The sequence below is a fragment of the Gymnoscopelus microlampas genome (assembly GCF_963454915.1).
Source record: "Gymnoscopelus microlampas genome assembly, chromosome: 9".
In the NCBI taxonomy this organism is placed as follows: domain Eukaryota; kingdom Metazoa; phylum Chordata; class Actinopteri; order Myctophiformes; family Myctophidae; genus Gymnoscopelus; species Gymnoscopelus microlampas.
Window position 1 is genome coordinate 6,666,288 of NC_139946.1, and position 15,195 is coordinate 6,681,482.

A 15,195-nucleotide genomic window follows, 5' to 3' on the forward strand; every position below is an offset into this window, starting at 1 on the left:
GTGTCACGTGAAGCTTGACCAATCACTTAGTTGACGGGTCTGACCAATCAGAGCGTTGACGGGTCTGACCAATCAGAGCGTTGACGGTGAACACGGACAAAGTCAAGTATAGAGCAGGATCCGCTCTATACCTAAAGGTATAGAGCGGCTAGCGCCGCTAAAAAGGAATAGAAGACCTACTAGTCTCATACAGTAGCCGACTAGCTAGCTGGTCCTGAGGGACCTCTAGCATTGCTAGTTGTCTATCCTGCCTGTATGATAACTGCATTCACTTGGTATCCTTATCATGCTATTCTAATTGGGGACTAGTTAGAGTTGGGTGGTGAATTTAGCTTCCTGGGTAAATCACAAATGCTTGTTAGAAAATAGAAAACTAGCAGCACAATGGGTTTTGGTAGGATGGAACTTGGGATTCCAGGAGGATAGAAAACCAGTAGTAACCTAGTTTGATGTAAAACCAACAGTACAGGGGTCCTGGTTGTATAGAAAACCAGCAGTGGTACGTAGGTGTCGTGTAAGAGTAGAAAATAGCAGCACTAGACCTCCAGGTAGGATAGAAGAGGGTACTGTTTTGATAGAAAACAAAGCAGTACAAGGGGTCCAGATGAATCGGGAGTAAGAACCATTATACCATTAGTGTTATAGATAGATGGGGTACAGGTCCCCTTTTACCAGATAGACCAACCACTATGTAAATTGTAACTATGGTCGTCAGTACACGCAATTACACAGTAATGTAGTTGTAGATACCATTTTTGTTTCTTACAGGATGTTTTGTAAACACTTTACACTTTACTTTGCCTGAACCAGACCTTCTATAAACTGAGATGTCCATGCTTGCATCTCTTAGTTGCACTATGTTTTGCTGTCCATATGCCTGCATGCACTGACCAGTGTGCATGTGCGTTCGTGTAGGAGGAATCCAATAATCAAATGTCCATGTCAAGCAACCAGTAGGACCATTCAACTACAGTGAGTTCCCCAGAACTCCCCGAGTGGCTGTAGCTTGCGCTGCATGTCCCCTCTCTGACCCCATCTGCTGGAGAATGTTGATAACGCAGATGAGGAGCAAAATGACCACCACTAGGTCATCTAGAAGTCCCAGGAGCCCACAGAGAGAAGGGTCCGTCTCTTTGGCTGCGTTTGCTGACGAGGTGACGGGCTCCAGAGCAGGGGACGAGAAGGAGACCATGGCCCCCACACAGCACAGAGCCACCCTGAAGAAAAACAGCCACACCAGTCCCCCCATGGTGCCCAGGCCACGGGCCAGGAGTTGTAGGAACAAGGGTGTGTCACACAGGTAGTCTGTTATCTAGGAGATAGACGGGAGAAAGAGCGGGTCAGGATGGGACACACCACTGAACCTTGTGATTCAAGTAAATTAGTGGCACAACTTTTTTATTTTTTAGTATCCCAATCCAACTTTAGAATGGAAAATACCTGCTGTTCATTATTAACAACGTAGAAATGGAAAGTTGGAATGTTTTCTTCCAGCCCGTATTTGAGTGAATAGTTTAGCAAACATTTAGCAAAGGAAAGTGCATTTCGAAGGCAAGGAGATGCCACAGTAGGTGTGTTAGCTTTAGGGAGTGGGTGTGGCACATCTCTACTGTATGGAGTTTCATATCGTCAAGGACAATGCTGCTTCTGTGTCATGGTGCGACATGAGCTGTACTCTCGTGAACCAAGCCATTGTCAGAGGGGATGGTGAGGGAATTCTCACCTACTATTTTGGGAACTCCTACTCTAATATGTCACATTCAAGTGAATCACACCACCTGATACTTTTGCACAACAAGACATGGTGAGTGCATGAGCTTGGCTAGGGAGTGATGTGGAAAATTTGGGAAATGGACTCACTCACAACCAGCCCAGTGAGCTCTGGCCCCATCATTCCACTTTTCGTAACTGCACTTATATGGCTAAAAAGACAACCAGTCGTGCTCTGGGTCATTCATGCTTAGCTTAATAGACGACTGTCGCTCACTGAAAACACTTTAAAAAAACAAGTTATTTCCGGGGAGCAACATCATGATGTGACAAAATAAACATACATTTGGCTAGAGATGTAATACTGACCCTTCTAGGAGCTCCAGAATAGCGTTTGTTGTAGTCTGTGATTTCACCCAGTACTTCCTTCGACTGTCTGTCTGACCGACTCTCATTGAAGAGATGGCATATCACACTGACCTAAAAGACAGAAACCTTCCTTTTTTACATTCCATGTATGTACACAGTTATTCTTAAGTGTTAAATAGCTTCTGATAGTACTCATTGCTATAGAGTGTTTGTTTACTGTTCATTAACAGGAGTCTCGACAGCTCTTTATTAAACAGAAAATGCATTTTCAGGCCAGGATACCCATTTTATCCAAAAAAGGAAAACTTACACAGGACAGATTAAACCGGTGAAATTGTAAGTGATTACACAAACAAATGAGCAGACAAAATTGGAACTGGAACACTATCCTTTATATTAAATTTGGCTTAAGGAGGGACGGAGGACCACGTCATCACACGCAATGCACCTACGCCCAAATATGGAGTGTGTTGTCTTACCTCAATGTGTCGTTATGGCATCAGGTGCAAACAAATCAGTCACCAGTCACATAACCGATATGACCTTATATGGACATACCCATTCATGGGCATATATTGATGACATCAGGGATCTCCATATATTGGCATATCGGTCGGATGGATCGGCAGTGGAACGTAGGTGTGAGGGCCCCGTAGCGGCCCGAACCTCTAGTATAATTGAAGCTCATAAATGGGCATTCTCTCCTGATTTGCCGGAATTTGTCAACCCACCTGAAAATGTATTTTTGTGTTTATTAAAGAGCTGGAGAGACAGGAAGACCCCTGTTACTGAACAAACACTCTATAGCAATGATTACTATCACAATAAAGTGATTTAACATTTAAACAAAAGATAATATCACTTACCCTACCTTTAAATTAATCCCATGCTGTTTAAATTACAGTTGGATGTAATTTTATACTGTAGTTATATAATCTAGTGATATTTCTGTGCTATAGTTATGATATGTAAAGTTTGTCATGCATACCTTCTGTCTACAGAGAGGGCAACTGATGGCGTCCAACCAGGACCCATGCCTCCAGTAGGCAATCAGACAGGGAGCTGCGAGATTGAAAGAATTCACACACAAATACTTTTTATTGGGTTTATTTGGGGGAGGGGGGTGTCTTTCTGCTTTATTTGACAGTGATAGTGAAGAGAGAGAGGAATGGCAGGAGAGAGGGAGGGGGTGACATGCAGCAAAAGGCCTAGGGTCGAATTCAAAGCCGAGCCAGCTGCGGCGAGGACTTAACTAGCCTTGGCGTGGTGCGCGCTCTACCAGGTGAACTCCTTTGAAACGTTTAAATTGAATTTGCACTATATTATGAGCTATTACGATTGTAATGTTTATTCTTTTGACATTCCAAAAAAAACGCAATGTTGTTGAGATTTTAAATCAAAATGTATTTTCTATAAATTATGACTTGCTTGACAAAGCAAAAACTAGAGCCCTGGAGATTTGAGAGCCCTGGGTTTTTTTATGGTTCACTGTGTTTATGACCTCAGGGTAAGGCAGGGGTAAGGGCTAAGTAGGACAGGTGAATGGGGCAATTGTGTTTGGTTAGTATGAAAGGTGAAGGTGAAGTGTAGCAAGTTGGTAACATAGAATCACTGACTGAAAATATCTGGGTGAAAAAAACTGCCAACCAGACATCTGGTTGGCAGTGACACGCATGTCAAGTGTGTCTCCATACAGTAAATGTGTAATTTCTCCTCAGGTTTTGAACTACATATAAATATCATGACATCATAAGCAAGAGAAATACATTATGCAGTATAATAAGAGTGAATGAATTTAAGCAATTGAATATGAGGGCCAATATGAGGGCCAACCAAATTGTAAGCATTACGTAAGAATGAGGAACATTGTGAAAGTAGCTGATCTACAAGCTTACAACGCCTCACGTTGTAGATCGGCTATCTTCACAATATTTATCTGTGGAACCGAGTCAAACTAAATGTAATGCCTACAATTCCGAGTGCTTGTCAGGGTGGGGGGTCCCCAGTTCAAATATGATTATTTTGGGGGGTTGCGGCCTGAAAAGTTTGAGAACCCATAGACTCCAGTTTATGTTTTTTGGGGAGTGGAGGAGAAGCATACTTTGCATGAACTCCACCCGGTTGAGAATACCATGGCAACAGTTAATTATTAAAAACCCAAAACCCAGACCTCAAGGCTCAGCTCACATTTCCCCAGCATGTTGATGCCATTGGTCAGTGATGAGTGACCAGTACAACAACTGACTAGTCTGACTAATCATATAAATACATGGGTGAACAAATGCCACAGGAATTACAGTATGTGGGGGGAAAAACTGAAGGATAAAAACTAGACTAAAATGTTAGAGAGAGACTAGTGGAGAACTAAAACACAAGTCATTTTATGTTTGGTTGCGCGTGGGTGTTGCACTCTGAAAATATTAGATCTACAAGCTCACAAGCGCGTTGTGAGCTTGTAGATCTGCTATTTTCAGCATGCAACCAAGTGTAAAATCAGCCATTACGACGCATTCAAGGCATCGCCAAAATACATTTTAGTCAACTAAATCAACTGTAGATTTATTCGACTATAATCTTATGACATTTAGTCGACTAAAACTAGACAAAAACTAAAACATTTCAGATGACTAAAATATGACTAAAACGAAATAAAAATTTGCTGTGGTGCGTGTGCGCGTGTGCGTCCGTGCGTGTGTGCGCGTGCGCGTGTTCTTACCACAGAACAGATGGCCACAATTTGTCTGGACAGGAAAGGTAGCGGTCTGCAGGCACACTGGACAGTGCCAGTCTCTGTGGCTCATGGCTGGACAGAGCTGTGAGGATTCCTGAAAAGACAGAGAGGAAAACCATGGAGGTGAAGAGGGCAAAGGGTTGTGGAAAGAGGATAAGAAAAACAAGTACATGACTTGCATTTTTAAGGACAAGGATGTCCAATAAATCAATGCCTTGTGGTCAGATGACCTATTATTGTAGGCCCTTTGTCCTCATAACACACATTGGAAATATGTAGGCCACGTATTGTGTTCTATTGACAGCAATGCTCTGTTGATCAGAATGGGACCCCAATAAAAAGTAACGGTGCATGGATGCTTGCTTCAGATACCATAACTACAGTAGAATATCATTCATATCATATACTGTACAGACAATTTCTGTTATATTGAAGGACTGCAGATTTATTTTAAAATGGCACTTGAGCTTGTGAGTTGAGTGGTCATGGCCATGTGAATTGTGGCAGCCGGTGACGGTGGGTGCTGATCGTTCTGGTGTACGTACCAAGGTTGTTTGTAGCTCTAGATAGCCGTGATCCATTGGACCCTCAGAGAGTTGTCTTTGTCTGTAGAATGACACACACACACACAGGTTACTACAGATATAGACCCCCCGTAAAAGATCAACTTACCACTGGTTAGGATTGAGATAATGACAAGACAAAACTAATGATTTGTGAGATAAGATAGACAGATAGTCTTGTTGTGCTATTGTAACGGGGCGATTGTCACACCTTCTGCAGTTCCAACTAAAGCATTTTGGGACACATTTGTGATAACTGATGTATTGATACTCATCATAATAATGCATCCCTGTTCAACGTGTCTGTTCAACTGACTTCAAATTGTCTAAGAACTGAAAATGATATTATATTATGTCTCATCATGCAACAATATAAATGTGCAGATGCATATCATGTCATACTGGTTTAGCATTATAACGTTTTAAACTGGCAATAGTGACTAATAATTTAGTAACTTGTCAAGGAAACGTTATTGAAAAAACAATTCTGCGTAATGTAGTACTACCATTCGTTGTAATGTAACATTGTTGAGTTTAAATAATGTATTCGAATAATTATGTTGGACTTTAAAACAAAGAAATCAGTCGTGTAAAGGGTCATGCTGGGCTTTAATGTCCAACATGCCATCAAACCACACCATTTGATACTGTGTGTCTTTCTAATGCTATAAAAAGCCATCATTGGATATACATAAAATGTGATGAAAAACACATTGTATCATTCTCCCAACATTTAATCAACATTACACTTCCTGAGTTCCTGTTGGTACTAATTAAACAATCTTACACTATAATCTATCCCCAAGATGCCCCCATGACCCTGACACACTTGTACACCACCCCTCTTGTCCAGATCTCTACCAGTGGTAGAGAGACACAGTAGGATCAAAGCATTGACATCTCCACTACTTTAACTGGGACTCACCTGGAGAAAGAGCTGTGACAGACGTGCATTGTTGAACTGGAAACGAGGAGAGAGACTGTGAGAGGACTGGACTCCTAGAAGGAAGTGAAATGCTGCTTTCCAGCATCACTGTACAAAAATACATCAAACTAGCAGGTTAATGATCAACCAGGCCCTCCTGTAGCCTATCAGCTGGTGAGTCTCGCCGCCTGAAGAGTGCAGTAATGCACCAAGATCAATAATCCGGCCAGGCTTTGTGAATACAGACAGTGATCCAAAATGAAATGAACTTTTGCAGTTCAACATATAGTGATGAACTTTCTGTATGAATGCATTCACGCTGCACTGCTCAAAAGGCATATCGTTTGGGGGTCATTTCCTGTGTCAGGTATGACCAATGTGATTTCCCACACAAGGTCAGAGACACATCATAGACGCCGCCCACACTGTCTAAAGAGGTTAAATCTAGCCCTGCCAATCATTCACCCAAGGTTTACTCTGTGCTGCATTGTCTAATTTCCCTGGTTTTACGTAAGAATATATTTGCTTATATGTTGGTTGTGAAATTTTGTGTGGGATGGCTTTGCCTTTTTATTGTATCAGCTGTGGAGCTGCGTCTGTCTCACGTACAGTATGCTCTCGCTGAGGAATAGCCTCTGTGTCATGATGAGTCATGACACAGTTTGCCCTTGATATTGACAGACTCTGCGGGAACACACTTCCTCCACATTTCCCGGCCATCTGTCACTGTGCTCTGCTTGCCGATGCTGCGGAAAGTAGTGTTTGAACACTTAATTGATAGGTTAGTTTTATTGACGTAAAAGGCAATGTCTGGCTGTCTAGCTATGAGTCTGTGTGATGATGGGACAGGGGGATTGTTGCCCTGCTACTAGTGCCAGTCTGTTCGTATCCAGCCCCTGGCTCAGAGAGGATGATACCTGGGCACTTCAGGAGAGACTACCCAAATAAAATACTGGAGCACTCGACTGTGCTGCACGTATTTATTATTTTGCAAGGGTGACTGACGTTTGGACTTGCGTCTTATTCAGAGTCATACAGAACAAGGAGAGAGGAGGGTATATACCCTCCCCCTAGAGAAAAGTGAGCAAAAACAAATACAATGTATACACAATATAGAGACAAACTATTTTATACATACATGAATATACAATATACATATACATATAGCATTCAACAGTGTTTCCCCTTTGTAGGACAGGTGATTTAAACTTTAGAGGGTATTTTACTGTGTGTGTGTGTGTGTGTGTGTGTGTGTGTGTGTATATATATATATATATATATATATATAGAGAGAGAGAGAGAGAGAGAGAGAGAGAGAGAGAGAGAGAATTAAACCTACCTGATAAACATTAGGCTAAGAAAGCCAAATCAAATCAATATGAATATTGACAAATATTTATAAATACATTGGTGCGGTCTGGCCTTTATGCTCACCAATTCTAATTTTAAGTGCTCTTTGGTTTGGCCCACATACACTTGGCCGCAAGGGCATTTGAGTATATATACTGTATATGACATGGGTGGAATTGCAACTGAGTTTTTTACCTCCACCTGACTTTAGCTAAAATATCTCAGCAAATATTGAGACAACCCCTCTACCTCACTTGTGCAAACTGAAGTAAAGATTCAGGATGATTAGGAGGGCCTAAAAATAGCAGCCATCGATTTGTCAGCGGCAGAGCTCCAGTGTGACAGAGATCAGGAGGGCACATCGGGCCAACAGGTTCATGCTGTTTGATTTAATGACTATGAGAGAGGGCCACTCTTCTTCAACCCTCCCTCGTGGCCAGTTGTGGCCATGAGGGAGGGGTGAAGTCCAGTCTCATGTCATCCATGGGTATGCATGTCTGCAAGTACGTGCACTTGCACACATGTGTGCTTAAGTTTGTGTGCACATGCATTTACACATATATACACACAGGCAGTAACCAAGAATACGTGACTACTTATGAGTAAAGTTTGACCTACATTTTTACAAAGGTGTCATCACTGTCGCAGATGGGCAGCAAGTCCAGGTTAAACATAAAATAAGGCTATACATAGTTGTATGGCTCTCTCTGTCATGTCATTTCAGGATATTTTGGGATCTTATTGTGTTTAGTATATGTATATTTCTCAAACTGGGAAATTGAACAAAATGTGAAAATTAATTAATTAATTTTGTTGCATGTTATAGTGTGTGATTCTTTGTACAGCCATTTGGGCTTCCTTTGTTAAACCTGTAGATATACTGTTCTCTTTTTCTGCGAAGCACAATGAGTTTACCTCTGTATGGAATTCACTATTCAAATCTCTTTATGTCACTTTATAACTTACCGTATTTTGGCTCATGAGGCAACAGGTAATTGAGTCTTTCTAATGGGATCACATGAGGAATTCCTTATCTTATCAGAACAGAAAGGTAATTTACAAACAATTAGCACACACACACACACACACACACACACACACACACACACACACACACACACACACACACACACACACACACACACACACACACACACACACGCGCGCACACACCTCACGTGAGACAGATTAATGGATAATCTGTCGATGCTTTATGGCCATGGGAGGATACAATTGCTTTAAAATAGTATCTGGAAAGCTGTGACTCTTAAACTGCTGGCAGTATACTAAGGCTTCACAACAGGAAGAAATAGTGATTTAGCATTCACATTTGTAAAGGGCACCAATTTGTAATGTTTTTTTTTTTCATGGATAAAAACAACAATAAAAAGTAACAAAACCATGAAAGTAGCCTTAAAAATGCATGGTAGGCCACCACTGGGGCTTAATGCAATATCCTGGGGCCAAAATAATGTCTCCTTTCTTCTGTCCATCTTCGATCCATCCATATCTACATAGAGGCATCAAACATCTACAGGACCCACTAATTTCTATCCGAGTGGATCAGATTTGGATTGTGTAGGTCAAAATTGAGGGGGGAAAACTGCATTGGGATCACTATGGCATTCGATCTGTGATCATAGAAATATCTCAGCCAACATTATGTCAATAAGGAATAATCAGTTTGATTAATCGAATAATATCTTTAACACCCCAAATCCAAATCTGATCCACTCGCATAGGGATTACAAGTTTTGAACTCTTGGGCCCAGTGGAAGACCATTTTCACTGATTCCAATCAGAACTTCAAATGTTTATTTGTTCATTTACATAATCTGGGTTACTTTTTATTAATAGAATATTAAATGCATCCTTAAATGAAATATCCACTCCAGAACACTTTAAAGGTAGCTGTTTTTATTTGGTAAAAAAAAGGTTTTTCTGTGAAAAGGTAAAAGCTCTATATTCAGATAGTGATCAGTTCTAGCTGTGAAAGGCAGAATATTAAGCTGCAGCTCCCTCTATTAGTAAACCTGACCTGAGGCTCTGTACTTTGTCTGTTGATGTTTCCCTCTACGCTAAATGCCTTGGCAAAATATAGCTGCTCTATAAGCTCACAACTTGTGGATCTTGTTGAGATTTGTAGATACGCTATTTTCTGGTAATGTTCTCCCCAGAATAGGGATGCTATGGTTCAAGTGGTTAACAGAGAAAGTTGGTAGAAACATCATTTCTCACACATCCAGCGTTTTTTGTATGTACATGGCAAGTTTTTGCATTGTCCTGGAGTGTGCCAGAATCCTACACAGTTATGGCCTTGGTGGTCAGAAGGCCATGGTCCCCTGAGCCAGAACCTGCAGAACAAACATCATATTGTGTTTTTTTATCACTAACATACTGGAACTTACTGGAATTACAAAATAAAAACTCATAAAATGTCTCACCCTGAACCTGTTGTCAGTGGTATTCCACCCACCCACGACCATTTTCCATCAGTTTTTTCCAATCCAAGCCAAGATACGTCATATTCTGTGCCCAGTCCTCTGATGAATTCCTAATAATTTTTCCATAATTAATTATCTAGATGAATTCAGGTTTTAGCTATTAATCACTGAGCCACACATCATATGCATCTACAGTGTATGGGTGATGGAATTGTGTATTCACAACAACACTTGGACAAGCGCGTGCACACGCTAACCTGTTCTTCTTTACTGTTGATGACCACCAGGTCTGCTCCCATCTTCTGACATTCTTGTCTGCTTTCCTCCCAAGTTCTCCTTTCATTAGATCTGTGGTAACACTCCAAACTTATGCCATCCATGGGGGCACAACTTGTCTTCATGACATGAACAAACAGATGTTTAAGTGATTGATTACCTTTTTTTTTGTTACATTATAGTATATTTCTTTTACCATTGCATCCCTAATACTAATACTAATAATAATAATGACTGGTGAAGCATTTAGTATTCAATCAAAATGTCTGTAACAGCTCTCACCTGGTATACGCTTTATTTTTCTTTCCAACTTGTCATTCTCTTTAGTCAGATTGTTATATCTAGACAGTGACTCATTTTTCTCCTGGACTGTAACCTGTTTCTGTCTATGGTTACGTTGTTATAGCTGGACTGTTGCTGGTTATTGACTGAATTATCTGCAAAATATGACCAAAATAATTTGTTGATAAATTCTGTTGCTACTGTTCATGATGACGAGTTTTACGTGAAACGAAACTCAATGAACCAGATTAAGTGTCTTATTATGTGAGCAAATCTCAACACCTGTAATAATCATCATCATCATCATCATCATCATCATCATCATCATCATAATAATATAGTGCTAGAGAACCCACACAAACTCATGTGTCCAAAACTGTTACTTTTCATGATCAAAAATAGCAAAAGTAGCTCAAAATGCGTTGCGTTTGAGCTTGCAGATCTGCTACTTTTGATGCTTTTGTGTGATCAAGTAGGCAGTAGGGAATTAATTCATGAAAAAACACAAAAAGTTACAACATGGAAAAAGGTTTCTGCCCGACAGCAACAATATTTACTTGCATGAATGTGACCTTTGACGACCTAATACTCACAGTACATGACTATGCCGATGATGGTCGGGACTAGCATAAATTTACACAGCAGCACAAGACCTACTGCGGCCGCTCTGCCTCTCTGTCTAATGATGTCTCTCTGTAGAACTGAGGGATATTTGTACAGTACAGTTCAACAAAGTGAATACTGTATGGTTAAATAGGTTGTGCTGATCATGCTGTGAAGAAGAACATTATGTAACATTGTTACATGTAGTTTCTGCCATTCAAGCCAAACAGTTGCATTTAATCCGCCTCTCTTTGAGCTCCATTACTCAAACAATGCCACTATGCCAGCAGCTTTATGCTCCAATATATTCCAGAATCTTATGTAAAAACACATTATGAACACATATACTACACCTATGCCTAGATTCTAATCAATGCAATCCTTCCATGACATATCCAGTCATTTTACCCACACAATGTTTACTACATGGAAGTGCATGTGTTATACATCAACATGCTTTTAGGATTGATGCAATACATTCATGCCACTTACCTGGTACTTTGGCAAAATACCAGGTACAAAGCAAAAAAGGATAGCATTGGCATACTAGATAATATAATGCAGTACACAGCCCTGGCTAGGCAAACCTGGCCTGGCGGAGATCTGCAGAGCACCCATTTCTAGTTTGTCATTCGTCCAACATGGTACCATGTCCCTTGTAACCATGAATAACTACTACTTCAAACATTGGGTGACAAGCTTCTGTTGTAATACTGTGAGAATGATAGAAAAGCTGTAAGTGCACCTTGATCACTTGTAGCCTCCTGTGCCCTGAAGCCTGGTCTCTGGAAGGAACGGCCTGCTATTACATTGACATACACCTCCTCCCTCTCTCTATTGTACCTCATACTCTTTTCCGCCAATGGCTTGCCAGGAACATGGGTAGACATCTTAATGCGGAAAGAAAAAATAAACATAACTCAAGTTAATTAACTACCTATGTTGTCAATATACGTACAGTACATTATGCATTAACTGATTTAAATATTTGGTGTGTGTGTGTGTGTCTGTGTGTCTGTGCGTCCGTGCGTGTGTGTTTATATATATATATGTATGTATATATATATATATATATATATATATATATATATATATATATATATATATATATATATATATATATATATGTATGTATGTATATATGTATGTATGTATGTATGTATGTATGTATGTGTATATATATATATATATATATATATATATATATATATATATATTACTCACTTTGTCTGTGTTGTCTTTAATTGGTCTTCACTGTTGCAGAATATACTCCTCCGAGGTGCTGTCTGTTCTACACTTAGTCAACCCTTAGCAACTAGTTTTTGATACACTTGTGAACGCACACGCATGCAAGTTCACTTATAGGCCTACCCATGCACAGAGCAGAATAACCAATTGGCACTTTAATAGCACAGAGGAAGTGTAGCTAGAGGTGTTTAACCACATGAAACCTAGCATCACCTATTTTGAGGCGTATCAGGTATCAGTCCCAAAAGAGGCTGTTCCATAGATTTACCCCAGATAACAGATATACATCAACATTTATTGTTAGTTCTTGCTTTCGTTTTTTTTTTTTTAAATGCCATTTCCCTTTGAATTGATTAAACTCTCTAAGCCCGAAAGCTCCTGGATACAACAGATGGTTGTGTGCCTTTTACATTATAACGTGTGCCTTATACATTATAACGTGTGCCTTATACATTATAATGTGTGCCTTATACTGTACATTATAATGTGTGCCTTATACATTATAATTTGTCTTTGTGAGCTTGCAGACAAAGACCTAATGCACATGTAGCTGTCAACTGAACTCTGTATGTTCAGGAAGCTGTATACTCGGTCTAAAGTTTAAAACTTAATAAGCATATAGGCTTCATTCCTACTCCTTTTCGAACAATTACTGTTATTGTATAGGATATCATAACATCATAGAAAAGGTAAGAAAACGGTGGGGCAAAATTCCCCTTTAATGCATTATTATCATGTATATTATTATTATTATTATTTTTATTTTTTATTTTTTAATGTACGAAATAAACATTAATTCATTCATTCATTAAAGTTTGAAACTTTTAAAATGCATAGCAGCAGACTACAGACAGCAGTTTAGGGCGAGATAGCAGCGAGAGATCGACCTGAAAGTGGCTGCCGTACATGATTTCAAAAACACAGGACATGATATTAAAGATCCAAAGTGCCTAGGGACTCTGCATGGCAAGGGCCTCCAGTCCTACTCCCTGAGCCAGGCTTGCACTTGACCGCATACCTAACCATAATAAATGGTTTTCATGGAGGCCATGGCCCTCAGTTTGGCCTTCTGACCTTCAAAATGATATGCATGCTGCCCCAGCTGATTTCACAGTCTCTTTCCTGTATTCTTCACAGACTACACCCTGCTTCTGTAGAACAGGACGTGAACCGTTTGTGGTCAGAGAAGGACACATACAACTGAACTAGGCCCTTACAAGAGCGTAGATTCCTGAAAAGGTGACAAAAAGGGAGACAAAAAGGATGATCAAAAATAATGCATTGCCTTGCACCTGGTCGATGACGTTATATTGTACTAAGCATGCACACACGGTTGGGCCAACAGTTACAGGACATAAGGTCATCAGACAGAGTACAGCATTACAGTTAAATCTATGTCACCGTCAATGTGTTTTTTACTAGACATCAGTGTCTTTTTGTTTCTGAATTCTTAACTCCTCCTGAGTCCCCACTCATCTTCAAACCAGTCCAGGGGCTCTGTACAAATGTACCTGTATTTACCTGCATTTACAAGACCAAAGGCAGAGTGGCCTTTCTCCTAAAAAGATGAAATTCCAGGCCTGGTTGTGAACATTTTTCTTCTTCTTCCCCAAATCATCCGTCAGGCCGGATTGGACACCTGGACTCTATACTAGGATGACATCTCAATATAAATTCCAGTAACTTCAATGGATCAAACTGATTGGGTTAGGTTCTAGCAGCAGTTAAACGTAGCAACGAAGTTTCACTATGACTTGTGACTTTGAAGAGGATGCAGAGTGGAAGCTGTGGCATTGAGGGGACAAAGACGTCAAAATCGACAGAGACAACATTTCCTTTTCCTGTCATTGATGTATTTTTGGTCAATGACAGGAAATCGAAACAGCATCTCTAAGGTCTGTGGGTCCTCTGCTTCGACTCCTGATATCTAACACAATACAACCCATCACCACGCACACACGCACTCACGCAAGCACGCACGCACGCACGCACGCAGGCACACACACACAAACATGGAGGGGGGGGGGGGGGGGGGGGGGGGGGTGCAGTGGTGGTAAAAGTAAAAATGTTCAATACTGCAATGTTGAAATACTCTGTTACAAGTAAAAGTCCTGAATTAAAATGTAAATGAGTAAAAGTACAAAAAGTATTACATTAAAATGTAATGTAATAATTAGTAATTACAGTAGTAATGTAGTAATTAGTATAAAAATGTACTTAAAGTACCAAAAGTTGAATTCTGTGTCATTCTGCAGAATGTCCCATTTCACAAGTTTTCAGCTGAAGTGGTTAATGTGTGTTTTGTTAAAAAAAAAAAATGTTTCAAATAATTATAGTGCAGTACAATATTTGCCTCTGAGATGTAATGGAGTAGAAGAAAAAGTACTGAAAATTGGAAATTCTCCAATAAAGTAAAAAACACCTCAAAATGTCATTTAATACAGTACTTGAGTAAATGTAATTAGTTACTTTCCACCACTGCCAACTATTGAGCAAGGAGGTATGGAGCATGGTATGGAGGGGGGGAGGGAGGGGGGAGGGATTCATAAATGCCTACAAGCAAATCGGATCAGTAGGGCGTGTACGAAGGGCACAGGCTGCGACCTCTGATTGGCTGCTCGACCACTTGAGCGCCATCAATCTCCATGGATCTCAACGTCCATTGGTCTAGAATCGACGCTGGTTCACTCAACT

The 15,195-nt window shown here is 40.3% G+C and overlaps 1 protein-coding gene across 1 annotated transcript; it reads right to left on the reverse strand.

Annotated features, from left to right (window-relative positions):
• Nucleotides 1–967: 967 nt before the first annotated feature.
• LOC311051364 (E3 ubiquitin-protein ligase RNF170) lies at nt 968–10,472 on the reverse strand (the record flags this gene model as incomplete). Its single annotated transcript, XM_084065928.1, has 5 exons — nt 968–1,312; nt 2,080–2,190; nt 3,068–3,141; nt 4,796–4,904; nt 10,350–10,472. The coding sequence occupies 5 exons, from the start codon at nt 10,470–10,472 to the stop codon at nt 968–970; spliced, it is 762 nt and encodes a 253-aa protein (XP_083922054.1).
• Between the last annotated feature and the right edge of the window lie 4,723 nt (nt 10,473–15,195).